The sequence below is a fragment of the Carassius carassius genome, chromosome 39, assembly GCF_963082965.1.
Source record: "Carassius carassius chromosome 39, fCarCar2.1, whole genome shotgun sequence".
In the NCBI taxonomy this organism is placed as follows: Eukaryota; Metazoa; Chordata; class Actinopteri; order Cypriniformes; family Cyprinidae; genus Carassius; species Carassius carassius.
Window position 1 is genome coordinate 20,806,128 of NC_081793.1, and position 20,423 is coordinate 20,826,550.

Here is a 20,423-nt window from a genome sequence, read left to right on the forward strand (position 1 = left end):
TGAAATATAATGTAAATGTAAATAACAAAACTACACTGAAATTTTAAAAAATCAAGTAAATATTAGCACAAAAGAAACCTCTTCATATAAACAAAATAAGGCTTTGTCTGTGGTCTTTCCATTTAAAATTAGAGGCAAACATTGCATTTTCATGGAAATAAAGATGCTGCATACATGCATTTTTTAAAAGATTATATAATTTCGAAATTTGAAGCAAAAACAGAATGATTTGTCTTCAGTTTTGTGAAACTATATAAAAAATATCTGCATGAAACAGCAGACGAGCTGACTGAGACGGCAGGTGGCGCTTAAAGCGTTTCCTTGGTCTCTGCTGTAAACAAAGCAGCACCGCACTTATGAACTTTAATATGCATTATACAGGGGCAAGATGAAAAAAAAAACATCTTAACTTTTCTAAAGAAAGAAAGCTCCCCTCAGACATATATTCATATAAACTCTTACATCTAATTGAATCATAATTTGTTTACCATCTTGAATCCGATTTGAATCGTCACATATTTGAATCGATTTTTAACCAACTCGCGGTTAATAGTTACATCCTTAATTATTTCTCAAATTTATTTGAGTGAAATGTTTTTTTTTTTGTGTAGTGTCTGTGACAAAATCATAAAAATATCACTCTTATCATCACTTGAGTGGAAATAGATGGGTGATTCCAAGGGGGCTGAATGGCAAGCAAATTCTTGAAATTATGAAACATATTCAAATGAAAAATTAATGTTCCAAAAACACATGTCTGCCCAGTCATTCCATTGCATCTTTTTCATGGCTGGATGAGACCAGGCCCTCTTGACTTTTAAATGCATTGAATTTTTCACCACAGCTACCTGTGGCCTTGATATATTGCTGCTTATTTCTACCAACAGGGCGATCCCTAGCCTCCCTTGATATTTTATATGCATGTATTGAATCATTTATCAACTCGCAGGATAATTCAATAATGTGCTTTTCAGGAACACTGAGAAATAAGACTTTGCTGGGATGATGATGATGGCTTTAGTCTGCTTTTCCTTATGCCTGTTTTTTTTTTATGAAAATGAAAAGCGTCGTTCTGCACCAGGCCTCTTTTAGATTTTACGGAACTGGCATAAACATTATGAAAGAAGTAAAATAATCCTGTTGCACATAAATATATCTGTGCATGCTGGAAGTATTGAAGATTAAATCACTGCTGTCGCACTATGAACTTTAATATGGCAATAACAAAGAAAAGATTGTGATGAAAAATTACGTTTCTCAATGTTTCGATTCTCAAATGCTCCTCGCTCGCCACTTGAAAAGAAGGCTCCTTATCAGGAGATAACAAAAGCCTTACAGCATAATTGCCCCAGCCTAGGTCACCTTGGGCATCACGAGATTGCCGTGCAGTGGAGACAGCCAACATAATGAAATCCTAGAGTAAAGGACACTTTTTGGTAACACGTCCTCCTGTATAATAACTCCACAGAGTTGCTTTAATGAGACTCTTATGACAACCTCAAATGAGCCTCATGAGCTCATAAACATTCAGATATTGTAGCTTAAATCCCAACTGAAGGAAGTGTGGTTTCTCATTTCCTTGTTGTTTCTCTTCTTTTCTATCCATTGCGCCATCCTTCTCTCACTCCTTTACACTCTGGCGAATCGCAAGTTTATTTTGAGGCACAGACAGATTTCCTCGTGGGTATGTGAGGTTCAGTATGCAGGTCAAACAGACTTGTAGCAGTTGTCCAACAGCGAAACTGCCAACAGTGAAACTGCCCTAAACCTGATCTTATGGGTGGCAGGCAGCAGACTTTTTTTTTTGTATATTATTAAAGTAATGCATCTTTCTGTAGTGTCACAACTGCAAACAGCCAATCCCTGTTAAAAATACGACATGGCTCTGCATATAAAAGCCAGTGTTCAAAGGGTTATATCCATCAGCCATCTTAAGAAGAGAGCAGTTACAAAGGACTAACTGATGATCCTTTGTGATCTATTAAAGTGTGAAGATCCTTGATAATGCTAATATTAGAGTACCATTTAATTTGCTCTTCTTCAAAAACCCGCTTACAGCAGAGAGAGAGAGAAAGAGAGAGAGAGAGCAAGAGGAGATTGGATATTGAACAAGAGACAGAAAGGGAATGAAAGAGAGTGAAATCCACTTATATAGCGCTGCTGTTAAAATAATAAATATTGGTCAATATGTCTAAAGTGTTAACAAAATTCAGCATCATAGAGAATTACATATATAATATAATACCAAATGTATTTCAAAATGAACACTTCATATAGTCTAGTGTCACAGTTTGAGTTCTCTTTGACAGTCTTTGAAGAAAAAAAAAACTTTCATCCAGTCCAATACATATAAGCAATATATTGCATTTTGTGGACTAAAGAGATAAGAAAGGATAATCATTTACAATTCTACATGTCCATTCATTCATTCCTTCATTCAAAATTCAGAATGGATTTGACTAATACTTCCCTTAATTATTACATTATTGCACTTACAAAAAATAAAAAATATTAAATTAATTTTAAATGAATAATTAAAAAACCAAGGAAAAATATTAACATGATTTGTGTTTCTGCTTTATTTAAAGGCAAAGTCATTTTATTGGTCAATAGAAACTCGTAGGGCAAATAGTTCATAATTGGCACATGGAACGATAAGTTCACACCTCTGATTCCAGACTGGAAATTCTGCCCCATGTCATGGGCACAACAGGACTGCTATGAACCAACCTGCTGCCCGGAACAGGCACTAGATGGTCATCGTGTAGGTGTGTGGGCGCCCTATACCCTCCATATACACTGTCACTGGGATGTCCCATGCAGGGAAAGATGTTGCATAATTCGGCAGGTCCATATGACAGTGGGCTCTGGTAGACTGGCAGCTCTGGGTAGGAGTAGGGTCTGTGTACCAAAGTGGATGTCCTTCTGACAGCTGCCATGTTGTGGAAAATTGCCTCCTTGTAGGAGGGAAGCCTTGTGGACTGACTGTGTCTGAACTTCGGACTTTTCCTGGAGTTTCGCCGGAAGGCGTGAAGGTAGTTGTGATCCATCGGTTGGCCGTAACACAGGGTGTTCCTCACCCGTCCATGTACATCCACACAAGGGAACAGGTCAGGTATAGTTACTTGTGGGGAGGATGTGGTGGTGGGTCCGTCACCTGGTAACCGGACTCTGTCGGGGCCCCAAGTGGCTTTCAGGAATGAAGGTCTGCGATGAAGCTTCCTTTTCCCTATCAAAGGTATATCATCAAATGTGGAGTCAAAGTACGTTTTGACACAGGGATTACAAGCTGTGTCCGCTACTACGAAAGGATTTTGGCTGAAGGATGAGGATATGTGGTTTTCAGCAAAACTGTTTGCATCGTTATGACACGTTGATTGGTCTTTATAATCGTGAAGCCCCCTCAGATCCATGGACTCCACCATGAGATTCTGTGGTCTCTTTTTTCGCCTGATGGCATCTGAAAAATCGCTGTGACAAGGCTTATGGTGTTCAGAGTAGAAGTCCCCATATGGAACAAAGGAAGATGCAAGGTTGGATGGAGGTTCATGCATGGCTAGATGAGGTGTGCTCAGACTGGATACTGGAAGCATACCGTCATAGAGACCCCTAGTCCTGTGGGGAAGCGTGTAGCGAAGAGGAGTGGGCCGTGTTAAGACTCTGTGGTTTACCATTAGTGGTGGGCTAGTGGTTTTGATGTGTTGCGTGAAAGGTGGAGTTATGGAACCCTGCATGTGAGGTATGTGGTTCTCTGTGAGGTTAGTAATATAAGAGAAGTGACCAGGAACTTTTTCAGTTGTGGTCACCAGTGGGATACGTGCTGGCAGGCTGCCGCTGTGTCTGCTCCAGTTCTCAATGGTCTTGGTAGCATTATCCAATGAGTTTTCCACTTTGGCTGAGGAGACAATGTCCTTAGCTGTCTGCAGCATTTTCAGCATGTTGGCCTGGGCGTAATTGGCCGTGATATCTGGATTTTGTATGCTGGTAGATCTGCCAATATCTTCAACACCATTAAAGCAGCTGTATACGCCCTGAAATGTAAAGCATCATAGTGTCCAATGAACAGAGATTGTGAATTCCTACAGAGAAATGTTATTTTTTAAGGGAAATCATTGGAATTCATTCATGTCACAGCAGTTTTTTCCCTATTATAATGAATGATAAACCAGATGATGTTTTTGTGAGAGACAAAGATCAGTTCAGTGTTTCATGTCAAAGTTTAATCTGCTTCCTTATGGTGAATTAATTGTTGATTTTTACAAAAATAATAATAAGAGGTTTTTATTTTAACTTAATTTCCCTAAACATAACAAGTAGCTTAAATGCAACAGACTACATTATGATTAGGGGTGGGTAAAAATATTTCACCAGTTTAAAATGCCAGTGTAGCCCAATTCTTAAAACAAATGACTAATGATGGCGTTCTTTTAATAAGTTGTTCAAAAATATGAGGTTGAATCAATCTGAAACACTGCCATTCACAATGTGCAGACATTTGCAGAGATAATTTCTTTCTATCAGAAAACATTCATATTCAAGATTTTTTATTTTTATTATAATCTATGTTTGATGAAATGAAAGTTCAAAAGAGCAGAGTTTATGTGAAATGGAAATCTTTAATAGCATTATAAATGTCTTTATTGCCACTTTTGATCAATTTAATGTATCCTTGCAAATTAAAAATCTTTAAAAATACTGTAAAAAAATGTCTCTTTATTGGAAAAACAAAAACAAAAACAAACAAAAAAACACTTTTGAATGGTAGTGTAGGTAAGCAAAATTGACATATTGAAATGTACTCAAATTAACTGGAATGAAACAAATCACGGAATAGAGTTGGAATCTGTATCGATACCCATCCCTAATTATCACTGCATTCTCTAAATGTAAAAAAAGAAAAAAACTGTTTTGAAATTTAAATTAGCAATGCAGTCTTACCCTGCTAATGGCCAGCAGGAAGTCTAAATGATCAGACTTGTGGACAGAGTGCCTCAGTTTCCAGTAAAGTAAATGTTCCCAAGCAAAGACCAGCAGGCTGAGACCCATAGCCACGAGCAACATGTAGAAAACACCTGCCATGTTGTCTATGTCTAGTTTGGAGCTCATGACCTCGTTTTTCTCATTCTGGCATATTCCAGACAGCCACACTGTCTCCAGTCTCTGTGTGTCCCCTGCATGAAAGAAAATGGGGTCAGGAACAATGCCAGAAACAACGGCAGTCAAAGACTCCTCAACTATGATACAAGTGGATACTATGAGAACAATATACTGTATGTGCTCTGCTCCAAGACCTTAAGGCTACCTGTCTGCCTAGATATAATTTTAAGACATCATATGTGTGCTCCCAGTGTGAAAGCTGCTACCTAGTTTGAGCAATATTGCATGTACCCTTCAAGGTGTAGGTCCAGTTCAGAATACATTGTGTTATAAATAGAATAAAAAATAAATGCACTAGGCAGCAAGGCACTAGGATTTAGTTTCTACTGTTTAATGGAGTCTTTTATATGCTTGTAGCTTGCATTTCATAAATAACCTCTTATATTTCATACGTAACCTCTCAAATCTCAGCACATTGAGTTGCAGTAAAAGGGGAATGTGATAGCTTCCATGCTGGGGCAGAAGATATTAAGTGTGGACCAGTTCTGGTCCCCCAATTGCAATTTACCATCTCCCAGAAACTGGAGGAGGGCCAGGTCTATGGGGCGCTTCCAGCGGGAGTCCTTCTGCAGAGCAATGCCATAGCCTGTGGTAGCAAACACCTTCCCACTACCAATGGTGACCAGCTTGCAGCCCTCGTCCTTGCCAGCCATATAATTAAGAACTGCTGCATCATATATGAAGGCGTCCAACTTCCTACACAGAGGACAGAAATTATCCAAAGGCAAATGGCCTAATAATTAAATGTAATTTTGTCAAGTAAATAATTAGCACTTGTTAATTTATACTCCTTCTTTTCCTTGACAAATGGTAAATGTTACATTGTTTTTGCTTGGGTGTTTCCCACCAGTGTTTCACTGACCCTTAGATCTCTGCAACTCGAAAATATCTAACAAAATTGCTTATAAATGATGCCTGTAATGACCAATGGAATAAATCTCATTTTCTTTGAAGCACCTTGAAATACCATGTAAATGGTACCACCATAGTACATAGTTTTTTGTTGTTGTTGTTGTTTTTTAGCAATCAGAGCTCTATCACACAACCACACACACATAAAGTGTTATTGCTGAAGCCCACCCTGTCTTAAGGCTGTTGAGAGCTTCCTCCACTCCCTTCTGGTTGTATTTTATCATGTGGGTGTGCATGTCAGGGTAATTGCTCCGAATATTTCTCTCTGTGCTGCCATTTGGGACCGTCCCGAAGCGAAAAGGAGGATAATGTTCCTGGGGTTTTTGAAACTGAAACAAAAAGGAATAGATGGGCTGAGTGCAGGTTGCAGCTTAACCTTAATAGTATAGATCAACACAGATTACATGGACTTCACACAGAATTACCAACTACCCGGGTGGTGGTGACCTTGGAAAAGGATATAAAAAGTTCTGTTTGTTTGTTTGTTTTTCTTCTACTCACTGATTCATGCATTTGGACATTTGGCAACAGCTTATCCATATTAATGCAAATGATTAAGGGATAAAATAATTTGGTCTGAGTTCTTGGTCACAAAGCATGAGGTTTAGGAGTACATTTTAAAGTCAGTATGTTCAAGAACACATAAATACACCTTATATAACACTATATATTATGTTGCTTTTAGCATCTAATAGAATAGCTCCATGTACTTTATTTGTATTTATTTTTTTAATCTGTGAACGTTTAATCTGTTGTTACGACTCATTTACAATTACATACAGTGTACCTTTTTGTCACTAAGCCCAGACACAGTGTCAATGTACTGCTCTTGGATCATGAAGGCAGCTAAATTGGCTGTGTAGCTGGCGAGGAAGATGACAGCAAAAAAAGCCCAGACCAGGACCATAATTTTGCTGGTCGTGCCTTTGGGGTTTTCAATAGGAACAGAGTTATTGAAGACGATTCCCCACAGGAGCCAGACAGACTTCCCAATGGTGAAGGTTGGACCCCCCGGGGCTATAAGAGAGATAAATTCATAGTAAATATAAAATAAAATGTAATTATAATCATTTATCTAAATATGATTAATCAATAGCTTTTTTTTTTTTTTGGAAAAAAAATGAATGCCTTTATACAATAAACAAAGGCGATTGAAAAAAATATTTCCACAAAAAAAGCAACACAACTTTTTTTCAACATTGATTAAAATAAATATTTCTTGAGCACCAAATCATCTTATAAGAATGATTTATATAATACACATCTATGTATCCAATATAACAGAAGTTCTGTCTCTTTCGTTTGAGTTAGTCACAGATCAGTCCACATGGGCAAATTTTCTTTTTTTAGTTCTACCTTGACAGCAGTTCTTAATGTGGTTCTTGTGTCTCACACACAGCCATAGAAAAGCCAAGCAATCAATCAAAGTCAAATTAGCAAAGCGACAAACGTTAATTAAACCTCCGAAAAATGACCTTTTACACTAGGAGACAAGTACACACCCTGTCAGCTCAGTTTATATGGATTGATTAGGCTGCTTCCACAACTATTCTTCCTCTCCCAGAGCTTTGTGTCTGATAGAAAGAATACTGTTTGAAAAAACAAGGCTGACCTTTGGCACTGACAAGGCTCCGGTTGTACCCAACAGGGCTGAAGTACTCAAACACGAACACGGTGACTGCCACAACAGTCAGGCACATTACAAACATCATAACCCACACGGCTGGACTGTAAGGCTCTGCAAGACAGAGAGAAAGACACGTTTCGGCTCACAGAAGTATATGAGGGAGGCCTTGGAAAAAGACAGCTAATGATGACTTCTCACCCAGGAAGGCAGAGGGTGAGACTGTTCCATTGCTTCTGGCCACCATAACACTAATCCCGGTCTCCACGAACGGCACTGAAAAGTCAACAATCTCCGATCGCTCCTCATTGATGGTAAGAGAGCCAATTGCCATATCTGCACGCTTGTAGAAGACCTTGAACAAGGACAAAGTGAGTGAAAACTTTAGACAGTCATCAGTGGAATACCGCAATAATGAAGGTCCCCCTGAATCGTGAGACAGGACCCTCCTACAAATGGTGATATCATGAATTTGGGAGTGACACATTCAAAAGTAAGGTCTATGTTCAACAGAAAACTTACTTTACTTACTTTAGACCATTAGTAAAGTACTTTCTAGTAGTATGAATACAATCCGGACATACTAACTGCCATTTACAATTACAATGACTCTGCCGTGGTCACATGGAATAGTATAGTGTCCCATGAATGAGCACTTCAGAATTTCAGTGGAAAGAGTAGGACACATGGGTATGTTTTGCATACTGCATATTCATACATAATACTAATTTGACATGATGTATTTCACATGCCATATTGACGGCATATTTGAGCCATAAAGAATGCCTCCATGCAGCATTAAAGCCAAGTATAAGCAATGAACTATACATTAGCCAATTTGGAGTAAGTACAAATTTCAAATGTTTTGGGAAAGTTAAGTATTTATTTAGTTTTTAAAATAATACTTTTATTCAACAAGCATCCATTAAACTGATGAAAAGTGACAGTAAAGAAATTTACATTATTACAAAAATTGGCAACCTTTAGTTTGGGGAGCAATTCTCACTAGTTGCTTATCAGCATGCATATAACTAGGAGATTATATGTTTATTAGTACTCATAAAGCACATACTAATGCCTTATTCTCATTGACCATTTTCTACATCACTTAATCCTACTAAATACCTAAACTTATCTACTACCTTGCAAACTATTAATACACAGTAATAAGCAGTTTATTGAAGGAAAAGTATATATATTGTTTCAAATGAAACATATATATTTCAAATGAATGCTGTTCTTTCAGGCTGGTTCTTTTGAACTTTCTATAAATACAAATATTAAGCAGCACACCTTTTTACATTGATATTAATAAGAAATGTTACTCGAGCACCAAATCAACACATTTTAATGATTTTATTAGAATGACCATATGACACTGAAGACTGAAGTAATGGCTGCTGCCATCACAAGAATGAATTAAATGTTACAGTATAATAAAATAGAAAATATTTAAATAAATTGCTACAATATGATTTTACTGTGCATTTGATCAAACAGTTTCAGCCTTGATGAGAATAAAATACTTCTTTCAAAAACAAACAAGCGTGTGTGTGTGTGTGTATATATATACCAAATTCTTCAAGGAATACAAATGGACATGTACCACTAGCCCTGTCATCACACAACTTGTAACATCGCAAATCAGTTTTGACAGATTTGTTTTGTCATCACCCACAATTAGCCTCATAAATGAAAATTCCTTATTTAACACTCATGTCAGTCCGGAATTACTATCTAGCTATTATATAATCATTATTAATCTCATTTAATGATCTTTTTCTCATGCTTTTAAGCCTTGTATGTGGGGCGAGGGTTTGCTATCTTTAAACTCATCAGCATGTGAGCAGATGCAGGTGATGAGAACCGATGACGTGATCAGCAGCTGTGGAAGACACTTAACCACCAGATTAAGTGACGCTACACACAGCAGGAGGTCACAGGATGAAATGTGTCAAGATCACATTTTAAAGTCAGTTATGCTCCATGAATGCCCTTAACAGCATTAGCTGCAATAATTGGAAGGTTCAGGAGATCTGTTAAATACAGAAAGAAAACGGGGTGTGAGTAATGATAGGAAAAGCGTGTTGACACTGTCATAGGAAGCTGATTTATTTTTTCCTATCACGCTGTAAACGGCTTTATTTTTGTATTCTCAGATGTTAATTTAGCTCATTTCCCATGAGCTCTGAATTGTTGACATGTTCGAAGTGTGAGTGCGTTTATGTGAGAAAGAGAGAGAGAGAGAGAAAATGTGCCATTTCATACCTCTCCAATCATCCCATTCCAGACGCCACGGACCATCTTGCCATGTTTCCCATTGGTGACCAGATAAAGGTCGTATGAAAACTTGATGGTGCGTGAGAGCTTCTTTAGGATGTCTATGCAGAAACCTTTGCAGCAGAGTTTGGTGTAAGGCTCAGTGTGTCCTGTTACACTGCACATAAATAAATATGTAACAATAAAAAAATGCTCCAATTTGAGTCAAACATGTCACTTTTTTTATTGTCCGTTTTAAAGCTTGAAGACTTCAGTCCATGTTCCTTGTAACTTTGTTCTTTGTTTTAGGTGACTATTCCATTAACCCAATCAGGAACCACAGTTAAAAAGGTTAGGTCTCATGTGTGTCTATTGAACATTTGGTGAAGAAGATCAAAGTGTATGGTTCTAGGGCAAAACATATGGTGTGACACACATCTGAAAGAAAGACAACTGACAGAAAGACTAATTAATTATAACTGAAATAAGGAAAGGATCTGTGCTGCCATAAGAGGAAATGAAGAACATCAGAAGACTTCATATACAGACGTAAAATGCCATATACAATACTGTATGTCTGAGGGATTTTATTTTACTGACCTGAGATAAACAGTAAATAGTCTACATAATTATGTTTACTCGTATCCTTAAGCACATATTTATTGAAGCGGTCACACTTTATTTATCTCATGTTTTCTTGCAGAATTGTAAGCTATAAACAGAATCCATATCTCATAGTTCACAGAATTTTGAGTTTGTCTCAAAATTCTAGATTAAATCTCACAATTCTTTTTTCATATATGTTTATATGTTAGAATTGTGAGAAAAAAGTTTGAATTGTGAGACATAAAATCAGAATTTCAGGAAAAAAGCATTAACTTATTTATAAACATAAATTATGTTTATATGTCTTGCAATTTTGCATTTATATCTCTGTAAACTCACAATTATGAGGAAAAAAAAGTATGAATTGTGAGCTATTACTCAGAATGGCAAGAAAAAAGTCAGAATAGTGAGGGGAAAAAAAAGTCACAATTACCCTTTTTAATTTATATTCAGTGGTGGAAATAAGCTTCCATACATAAAAGTAGATAAATACAGTCTCAAAAGGCAACTTAAAAACCTGTAGTCCGGAATCTATAGAAACGGTTGCTTGGTTATGAGCATTCACAATAAAATGTTTAAAACAAAGCGATGGCCTCCATTTACTGTTAGATGCTGGAGGCACTCAGCTGAGAAACTCAGAGAGCAATAATGATACATCACCTCTAACCTCCCCCAGACCTCCAGTGTAATGAGCTGTACGGGGAGTGGATTTGGGGCAGAGGGCCGGCAAGAAAGACAAACAAAGTGCTTGGAAAGATGAGAGTATCCCTCTGCAAGCGCTCTGGATGTAGCATAAACAAGCCTGTCTCTATTCTAGTCTGTCTCACCACCTGCCAACGTGGCTGGCGCTTTGGGTTAAGTGGGCTGTGAATTGAGGATGAGTTGTTTAATCAGTCAAACACATACACAGACATGAAGCACAAGTGACAGAGAAAGTTGGCGTCAAAGAGCATTGGTCTATTTCCTGGCATAATGGACACAGGCCCACAAACACACTGGGTGCCTAGTGAGTGCCATTCAATGAGTTCTCCTTTAAACAAAGTTAATTATAGTACATTGAGTAAAATGGATCTTTGTTATCATTGGTGTACAGTCAGTTATTGTGAAACCATTGCAACTGGATGAGACAGTGGCTTGACCTATCTATTGCAGAAATGGGTGTAGCACATCGATCTGGTTGTAGTGGACTAATGCATTTTATATCCAAACACAATGCAACGTTATTGCCACAGTCTGCTGACCTTGATATATGTTGCATCATAAGTGTCATCAACTGCACTGGATGCTCTGATGGTGCTGACATTAGAAATATACGAGCATACAATATATATAATATTTGAGACCTAGTTCACACTATCATTTAGTAGTTTGGGGTCAGTAAGAAATATATATTTTGCTTACCAAGGCTGTGTTTATTACAAAAATACAGTAAAACTCTTAGTAATATTGTGAAATGGTATTACAATAAAAAACTTTTCTATTTTAATATATTATGAAATGTAATTAGTTCCCATGATGGCACAGCAGCCATTACTTCAGTCAGTTGTTTCACATGACCCTTCAGAAATCAAAGATGCTAATTTGTTGCTCAAAATGATCATTTTCAACGTTATTAATTATCAACGTTGTGCTGTTTATTATTTTTGGAGAAACCATGATACTTGACTTCAGGATTCTTTGATGAATAAGAAGTTCACTCCTTGCTAAATAAAAGTAAAAGTTAAAGAAAAAAATCTTACTGACCCCAAACTTTTATACGGTGCAATTGATAAATTATAAATAAACTATAATTACAATTATATTTTATTATATTTAAAGTTTATGAAATAGAACATATGAAAAAGGTAACATTAAACTGGCACCAGAAATTATGATGAAGAAATTCAAGTTACCATGATAAACTGTTTGTGGCAACAAGCCCTGCTCTCCCCAACCATATTTTGGTTTACACTTTATGCCAAATCCACTCGCATAAATTTCTATGAATGACTAATTAACATATGTAAAACACTTTTGTAGACAAGAACTGGGACTCATTATATAATAAGCTCATAAATTCACTCACACATGACATGCCTATTGTTACCTTAAGTCCAATTAAAAGGAGTTGCCACGCTTTCCAGAACTTCCTGAACACCAGTGCCAATTAGCATGAAGGTGTGTGATGGGCCCACAGCAGAATGACACCATTATGGTTATAGATCATTGTTTCCTCCTCAGCCATCACACGCTCCCCAAGGGGTGATTACTCTGCTTTATGATTTATTTACACTCTCTCGCCTCAGCATGGAGCCATAACGAGCCTGTCATCTCTCTCTCAGGGCACGACACACTCCTCACTCACCAGGTTTTACCTCCAGAGCTGCACAATTCACTGAACCTGCTTTCATTTACCTGGGGGAACCAAAGACAAAACTTTTGGAATTGCACTATTTTATTCCAAGTTTATGCCTAGGGCAATGAGAATTGAGGGATTAATTCATGGAATGAGGTTTTTGGGTCTTCAATAAAGTGAGCTTCTGTTTAAATCATTGAGCCCTCTGGTAAGACTTGGTGGCATTCACAAGCACACAAAAATGTGTGTGTGTGTGTATATGTATATATATATGTGTGTGTGTGTGTGTGTGTGTGTGTGTGTGTGTGTGTGTGTGTGAGAGAGAGAGAGAGTGTGTGTGTGTGTGTGTGTGTATACATACACATATATATACATATATATACTTAATGATCTGATCATACTGTTTCTCAAGCTTTGTCAATATTTTGGAGCATAATAATTGTGCCTGCATTAAGATAAGTCATGCAAATAAATTTTTTTGGGGTGACTAAATCTTTAAATAATACTCCAGTAAGGTAATTAGCTGCATCTTGAACTCTCTACAATCTCGCGGATGCAACACCACAATAATGTGTAATAAGCTTGCTGGACTGTAACAAGTTGCATAGCTAAGTGACTCTCACAGCATATTGCTAAAAGGGAATGTTTGCCAAATTTGTGTAGACTTTATTAGATTTTTCTTTTTAATTAGCAGACCAGTTTTTCCTTGTTTTATAATATCAAAAGCTAGCAAATATCATATAATATTGTTGGATGTTTTTACATAAAGTTTAGTGAAACTCTTTCTTGTCCCTTGTTTCAGATGTTCTTCTTTGTGTTTGTACTGTGACTCATTCTAGAAAGTGAAAAGGTTGCTGTCTCTTATTTTAAAATTATTAATGGGTACCTATTATCATTGTAGTGGGGACAATCTATCCAGAGGACAATTTTTATTGCTCTCCTTAATAGACCATTCATTTTTAGGATAAATGCAATCAAATGAGTCCTTTTGCATGTGCAGCAGAGAGAGGATGATCTAATGTGGAGCCTGTGCTCTTTATTACATTTTCTAGATATTGGTCTCATAAACAAGCCCATTGGAGGAATCTCTTCATAAACAAGAGCTACAGATGTTGACCTTTTGAAGTCACATTCACAGATGTACCTTTCAGTCCTGTTGGACTGCCGACGACACGGCACGGTATTGCGCACACAAGTGCCCGTGGCAGGATCAACACTCTCCACGATGACAAAAGGCCTCTCCTCCAACGTGGCTACAGTCAGGTGGCGGTTGTCAGACACGGGCTCCAGGAAGCTTCCATAACGGGGCCATACAGGGTATCGCATCTGCAGAATCCCTCCCTCAAAGCTTCCTACCTGTGGAGGGTTTTAGAACAGGGATAAATGTGGATTAAATGCAAATGCAAACAAAGCAAAGGTGCTCTTCATTGACTTCTATTGTTTTCATACTGAGTAAATTATTTTTTCTATCCCTTAAACTCAAAGCTAACCCTGCATTGTTAGATTGTCAGTAACCCTGAAAGTGAAATGATAGTCAGAACATCTTTCCTTTTTAATGGAAAAGTTTATTGAACCTTAAGACAATATATATATATTGAATATATTTATTTACATCAGGTTATTATGTCTCTTATGATATAGCAGAATATAGAGCTCCTACTTGAGGAAAAATATTAATTTAGATTCCAAAATTTAGCAAATGGAACTTTTTGGAAAAAGTTGCTGATGTTTGTATGGCCATAAAGTAAGACGAAATTCTGAGCTAATAATGTAAATCAATAAGATATTTATAACAGCATAGAAGACTGTTGCCCTTCTTGGGCTGGACGTGGGGACTGGAGCCCTCCTTGGGCTGAACGTGGGGACTGGAGCCCTCCTTGGGCTGGACGTGGGGACTGGAGCCCTCCTTGGGTTGAACGTGGGGACTGGAGCCCTCCTTGGGCTGGACGTGGGGACTGGAGCCCTCCTTGGGCTGGACGTGGGGACTGGAGCCCTCCTTGGGCTGAACGTGGGGACTGGAGCCCTCCTTGGGCTGGACGTGGGGACTGGAGCCCTCCTTGGGTTGGACGTGGGGACTGGAGCCCTCCTTGGGCTGGACGTGGGGACTGGAGCTGAGACTGGAGCGTACTCAGGGGCTGGAGAATTCAGACCGGCTGGCGGGCTTGACGACGCGCTGGTTCTGGATTGGAGCTGGACACTCTCTAGACACTGGAGGATTCCTTCCCTTCAGCTTAGCCCTGTGGCATCTGGGAGGTCCAAGAGGCGATAGTAATTGGCCCCGATCCAGAACAGACAATTGGAAGTGGCGCTGTCCAATGCCATCACCGCTGCGAGCCCGCAGAATTCCCTGGCGTATTTGATGAAAGGGAGATCTCTGCAGAACCGAGGGGCTACTTTCATGGCCACGGGGAGAAAACAGGGAAAAACAAAAACGACAAAAAAAAAACACTTTCAAAAAAACGGAAACAAAACGGGGAGAAGGGGTGCCGCTTACTGTATTATTTTGGCCCGGTATTCTGTCACGATGTGCCTACTGTTTAGGAGATGAGGAGACGAAGGAGCGAGGAGACTTTATACTTTTTATACTTTAGACTTTAAATAGAGACTTTAATCACACCAAGGAACACACAAGTACCTGTAGCAAAGGAATCCACAAAGAATTCCGGATGCTGGACATGGAAACAAACAGGACTTAAATTATGGGACTTATCAATGAATTAACAAGACTCACCTGGAACTAATGAACAAAATCAGACACGAGGGAGAAACTAGGTCATGGAGAGAACATGGGAAGAAAAACACAGTCACAGGTTACGTTATTCAACGTAAGGACCTTTTGATAGGCAAAACCACACACAAACATTCAAGCAAATGACAGGAGTCATAAAGGAATATGTTCCAAAGTCCAATTCATGGTGTCTTCTTCACGGGTCTGTTGTATTTTTCATCTGCTGTTTAAAACGATTATTCACATATCACACCATGAGCATGATGTATAACCAAGTATCCCAAAGCTTTTTTATGTTATTCTCTTTTATTGCTGTTATTTTAGATTTTTCCTCTGAACTTGGAATGAATTTGTAATAATGGTTAGAATTTATACTACTCCATTAATGAAGGTATTGCACAAAGTCGTAAATCTACCAGGGCTCAGAGGCTCATGGGGAATCTTAACACAGCTGTTTGTAGACTGTGGAAAAGCCCTATTATCCAGAGAGAACTCAACCACTGGTCTAGCTCAGCATAAAAAAGACTATGGAGAGCTAGCTTCAGAGCTGCTTCTGCTAAAATTTCCCAAGAATCCATGCGTCACACCCACATACTGTACCAAGGGGGAGATGTACAAATACTGTCCATCCATGGGACACTGTTTTAAAGGTATATGAGAGAAGAACATACACTTCTAAAATTTTAAAGCTGCAGTCAATTAACAGGTGTTGTTATTACCTGACTAATTCATGAATGTGTGACCGCAGCTCCTCTATTTGTACTCTAAAAAGAGTCCACTGTTGCATATCCTTTTACCACAAAAGACAGGAAAGCTCGGGAAAGTGTTGCCAATAATTGTGCAGCAGCTGTTTGACAGCCTTTCCCAAATGCAGTGGATGCTTTTCGGATTGGGAATTGTAATCCATGTTTGGTTATGGTATTAGCTGTGAGGGAAAATGAGCGTGATAAGCCTCGGTAACAGGGATTTATTGATGAATTCATATTCATAAACTTCAGCAGAACAAATAGATTCAATCTCAGGACTCCAGGTGTGACAGCCTGGTGGTACATCACATCTGAACATTAGCAATGATGACAAGAGCACTAAAGAACATCTTATTTGCACATTAAATGAAGGTGTTCTGAAATTGTCCTTTATATGTGAAGAATGAATCCAGACAAAGCCCAGCAGTTATTTCTGGCAGTTTAGTGAGCAATTTCAGACCAGCGACTGAAATAGGCTGTGTGGGGAAAGTGAAAAGTATAGTAATGCAGCAGAATATAATGGCTGTAAAAGCAGGGTTTTCTATTCTTGTTATGAAGTGCAAACCAGATTTCGGTCAGATATCTGTTATTTGGAATAGCCTTCGTTTTAGCGCTGCCTAGCATACCTGGGATGCTTCAGAAGTTTTTTCAAAAAAAGAGTTTTACAAAAGCCAATGTCTGTCCAAATATTAAACCAAGTCATCATGTATTTAAACTACAGCAGCATTGTGTCTATTGCAGTGATTCTTAACTAGTGAATTGCAACCAAAAATAGATTTCAGGTCTCTTCAGAAAGGGTTATAGAGAGTAGGGATGGGCAATTTTGAATCGTCAAGAAATCCACTATCTACTTTTCAAACTAATCATAGAGACTGTGACCAAATGTGCGCTATTTATGACCATATGTAAATATACTCAACTGACAGGACTTTGTAAATTTCTTAACACATCACAGCAATAAAGAAACATGGATGAATCAGAAAGCAAAGAGTGTGATGTGTTTAATGAGTTATTAAAAGCCCAATAAACCATGAAAGTTAATTGACTCCTGGAACGCGAACACACAAAGTACATTTAGCTTGAATAAAAATAAATGTATATTTTATTCATGCAGTGTATTTTACATTTGATTACTTTATTTAATTTCTGTAATATTTCTTGAATGCTGTTAGACAGACTGTTAGGTTTGTTGTATTCAGTTGTATTTATTTGTTTTATTCCTTGTCCTTTGTGTCTTTGTTCTGATTGTTTGTCTTATATAAGTCAGAGACGTTATTTACTTTATTTATTTACTTTTTAGATATATGGACTACTAGCTTTTACTGCTCAGTAACTTGCAAAATAGTCATAAAAATAACATGAAAAAGAACTGATCAGATTGCTGATTATGCTCCTTCCTGAAAAAATGTAATTATATAATTTTGTCAATCGCCAATGTCTAGTGGACAGTGGGAAGTAAAAATAATTTAGTGCAAATATAAAGTGCAACTACCCATTTAATTGTGTGCAACTAAACAGTAAAATTACCGTATAACCTTTTAATACAAGTAGAAAATAGGATTATAACACTTCCTGTACAGTATGCTTGGATGTTGTCATCAAAGGCAGAGCATCTCATTAAGTGCTACATGTACAGAATTCTCAGAAGATGACATTGTTTATGTTTACTTTTGGACAACAAATAAGCTTCATATTGTTTCAGCCTGCCTCTTCCAATGCATAGTTAAGTGATACCAATGTTTTCACATTTCCTTCTGCGTCATTTGGGCTTTGTCTTCCTTGGAGATACTAACATGGTACCAGCAGAGAAACACAGTCTTGGTGCTGTCAGTATGCCTGAACTTTAAAATAGGGAAGCAATGATTCATCTCACTAATGACTTCAGCACAAAACATGAACAGAGTGTGCACAGCATGAGAAAGTGAGGTGGTGCAGAGAGTGTCAATGGGAGCGTGAGAGGGGCCACAGAGCAATGTGACCAGATATAGATAAACTGTTATGTCACACAGAGGGGGGTCAGGTGAGCCATGAAGGCCAGAGGAGGGAGTTAAAACTAAAGACTTTAAAATAAAATAAATCTATCAAAACTTTTCAAAAATAATGAAAAAAATCTCTCTTGTTGCGCACTTCTTAACAGCAGAACATCGCTGTCTGCAATGTTTTAGTGCTTAATTTACTAAATGAATTATGCAAATTAGCAAACACACCTGCAAAATCTATGCTGAATGCTATTTGTATTTCACACTGAATAGAGCAGACTCTGGCATACTATGCTGGAACTGCACAGTATCGCTCCACCACTGTGATCCAGATGACTGATTCAACTCTATAAAAGCGCAAAATTCACTTATCGAAAACACGTGGCTGGATATTGCCCAGTTATAACAGTTTTCTCCATCATTTGCTTGTCATTTGATGAATTACTGCAGTCATGTCATGTTCAATAGAAAATGTACTCCAACATCTCTTTTAAATTAAATTCCCACATATAGTATGTGGGTTAATAGTGCAATGTTAACTCAACTGTGCAAAAAACTATGATTTTTGTGAACAAGGCACAATGAGTCTAATTTAAATAGAAAAAATGGTTTGTTTGTGCTGAAAACAGTGACATTTATCTATTTTAATTAATTAATTTAAATCGCAGCACATTCAGTAGCTGGAACAACTGGATTGTGGAAATGTTACGTATAATATTGGTGCAAAAGGAAAAGCGACTGAAATTTACAGAAACAGGTTTTGCAGGTTAATAACTTTTTAAAACCTATTTTCAAAACGAGGTTACAATTTGTCTTTGCTTAAAATGTGTCTCCATCTTCTTGTCATTAACAAGTCTGAGAATATGTGCGCATTTTAGACGACAACACACATCCTCTAATATCCATATCCTCTAATCCACCTAGAGGAGGGTGTGATGACCGGATGTATATTTGGATGTCAGTTTGATCTCTATTTATTCCCCTAATCTCTTTTAGTAGTCAGGTGGTGTTCACACATTGCCAGACGGCCTACACATGTACCTATCACAGAGGCCAAAGTGCTGGAGTGCTGGCCATGTGAGTAAGAAAGAACTATTTCAGAGAGACAAATGTAATTGCATCATGACTTGGTATGTATGGTAATAAATCTCTAGCATTGAAAGAGCCTGTGAAGTTGGCTTTCATGATTCTTGTTGTGTTAATGTGAAAATCTGTTATCAATAAAAGCTAAAAGTTATTGAAATGGTCCAACATATATTAACCTTTAGCTTTTATTGATCAGAGATTTTCACATTAATACAACAAGAATCATTTTTCTTTTTTTTTCTTCATTAAATTTATCAAAAGTGACAGTAAGGTCATCTACTGTAAAATGTTCCAAAATATTTATATTTCAAATAAATGCTGTGGTTTTGAAATGTCTATTCATCCAAGAATCCTGAAAAAAAAAATGTATCTCCGATTTCAAAAACACCATAAGCAGCAAAAAACAGTTCTCTTACGAGAGTTCTCTCGTACTGCGCCTTAGCTAAGACGCTACGGGAAAAGTCTCTTTTCACGAAATACTGAAGCAAAAAATTATCCTTAATTTTGAATTTTTGTAAAGCGCATTTGCAGCAGTACACAGCCATAGGCGAGACGGCTCGCTCGTTTTTTGGCTGCTCTGCAGCAAGTGCACAGCCTATCGAGTGCAGGCAAATGCAATATCAGACCAATAAGGGCGCTTCGCGCCCATCACGCCACTTCCCGCCGAAACGGGTGTGGCCCAACCCTATAAAAGGAGCTCGAAAAGGCTGACTCAACTGATTTTTCATCTCTTCAGCGAAGCTCACGCATCGCTGGATCACGAAGGAAGCAAGCGCCGACTGATCTCAGCGGGACGAGCCACTTCTGAAGCTGCTGGCCTTCGCCGCCTTCCACTGCCGTTCCTGCTGCGCTCTCCGGCGCACATATCCTTTCAATTCTGTTATCCAACTGTTCTTTATGCGTGTGTGTGTGTTCGCCCTGCGACACACTCGATAAAGAGCTTGCGTCTTTTTTAAGATGCCTTCCTGCGGCTCGTCAGAGCCCCACTCAG

The 20,423-nt window shown here is 38.1% G+C and overlaps 1 protein-coding gene across 1 annotated transcript in view; it reads right to left on the reverse strand.

Moving 5' to 3' along the window:
* Positions 1-1,241: 1,241 nt before the first annotated feature.
* The window catches only part of LOC132121604 (glutamate receptor ionotropic, NMDA 2C-like), a 44,273-nt gene continuing 25,091 nt past the window's right edge, over positions 1,242-20,423 (reverse strand). Inside the window, exons 5-13 of the mRNA XM_059531183.1 lie at positions 14,038-14,249; positions 9,962-10,130; positions 7,895-8,048; positions 7,682-7,807; positions 6,857-7,086; positions 6,238-6,398; positions 5,666-5,853; positions 4,939-5,171; positions 1,242-4,031 (exon numbers count right to left, since the gene is read on the reverse strand). Of these exons, the coding sequence (XP_059387166.1) occupies positions 2,661-4,031; positions 4,939-5,171; positions 5,666-5,853; positions 6,238-6,398; positions 6,857-7,086; positions 7,682-7,807; positions 7,895-8,048; positions 9,962-10,130; positions 14,038-14,249 (2,844 nt within the window). The 3' untranslated portion in view covers positions 1,242-2,660. The remainder of the gene's footprint in view (positions 4,032-4,938; positions 5,172-5,665; positions 5,854-6,237; positions 6,399-6,856; positions 7,087-7,681; positions 7,808-7,894; positions 8,049-9,961; positions 10,131-14,037; positions 14,250-20,423) is intronic.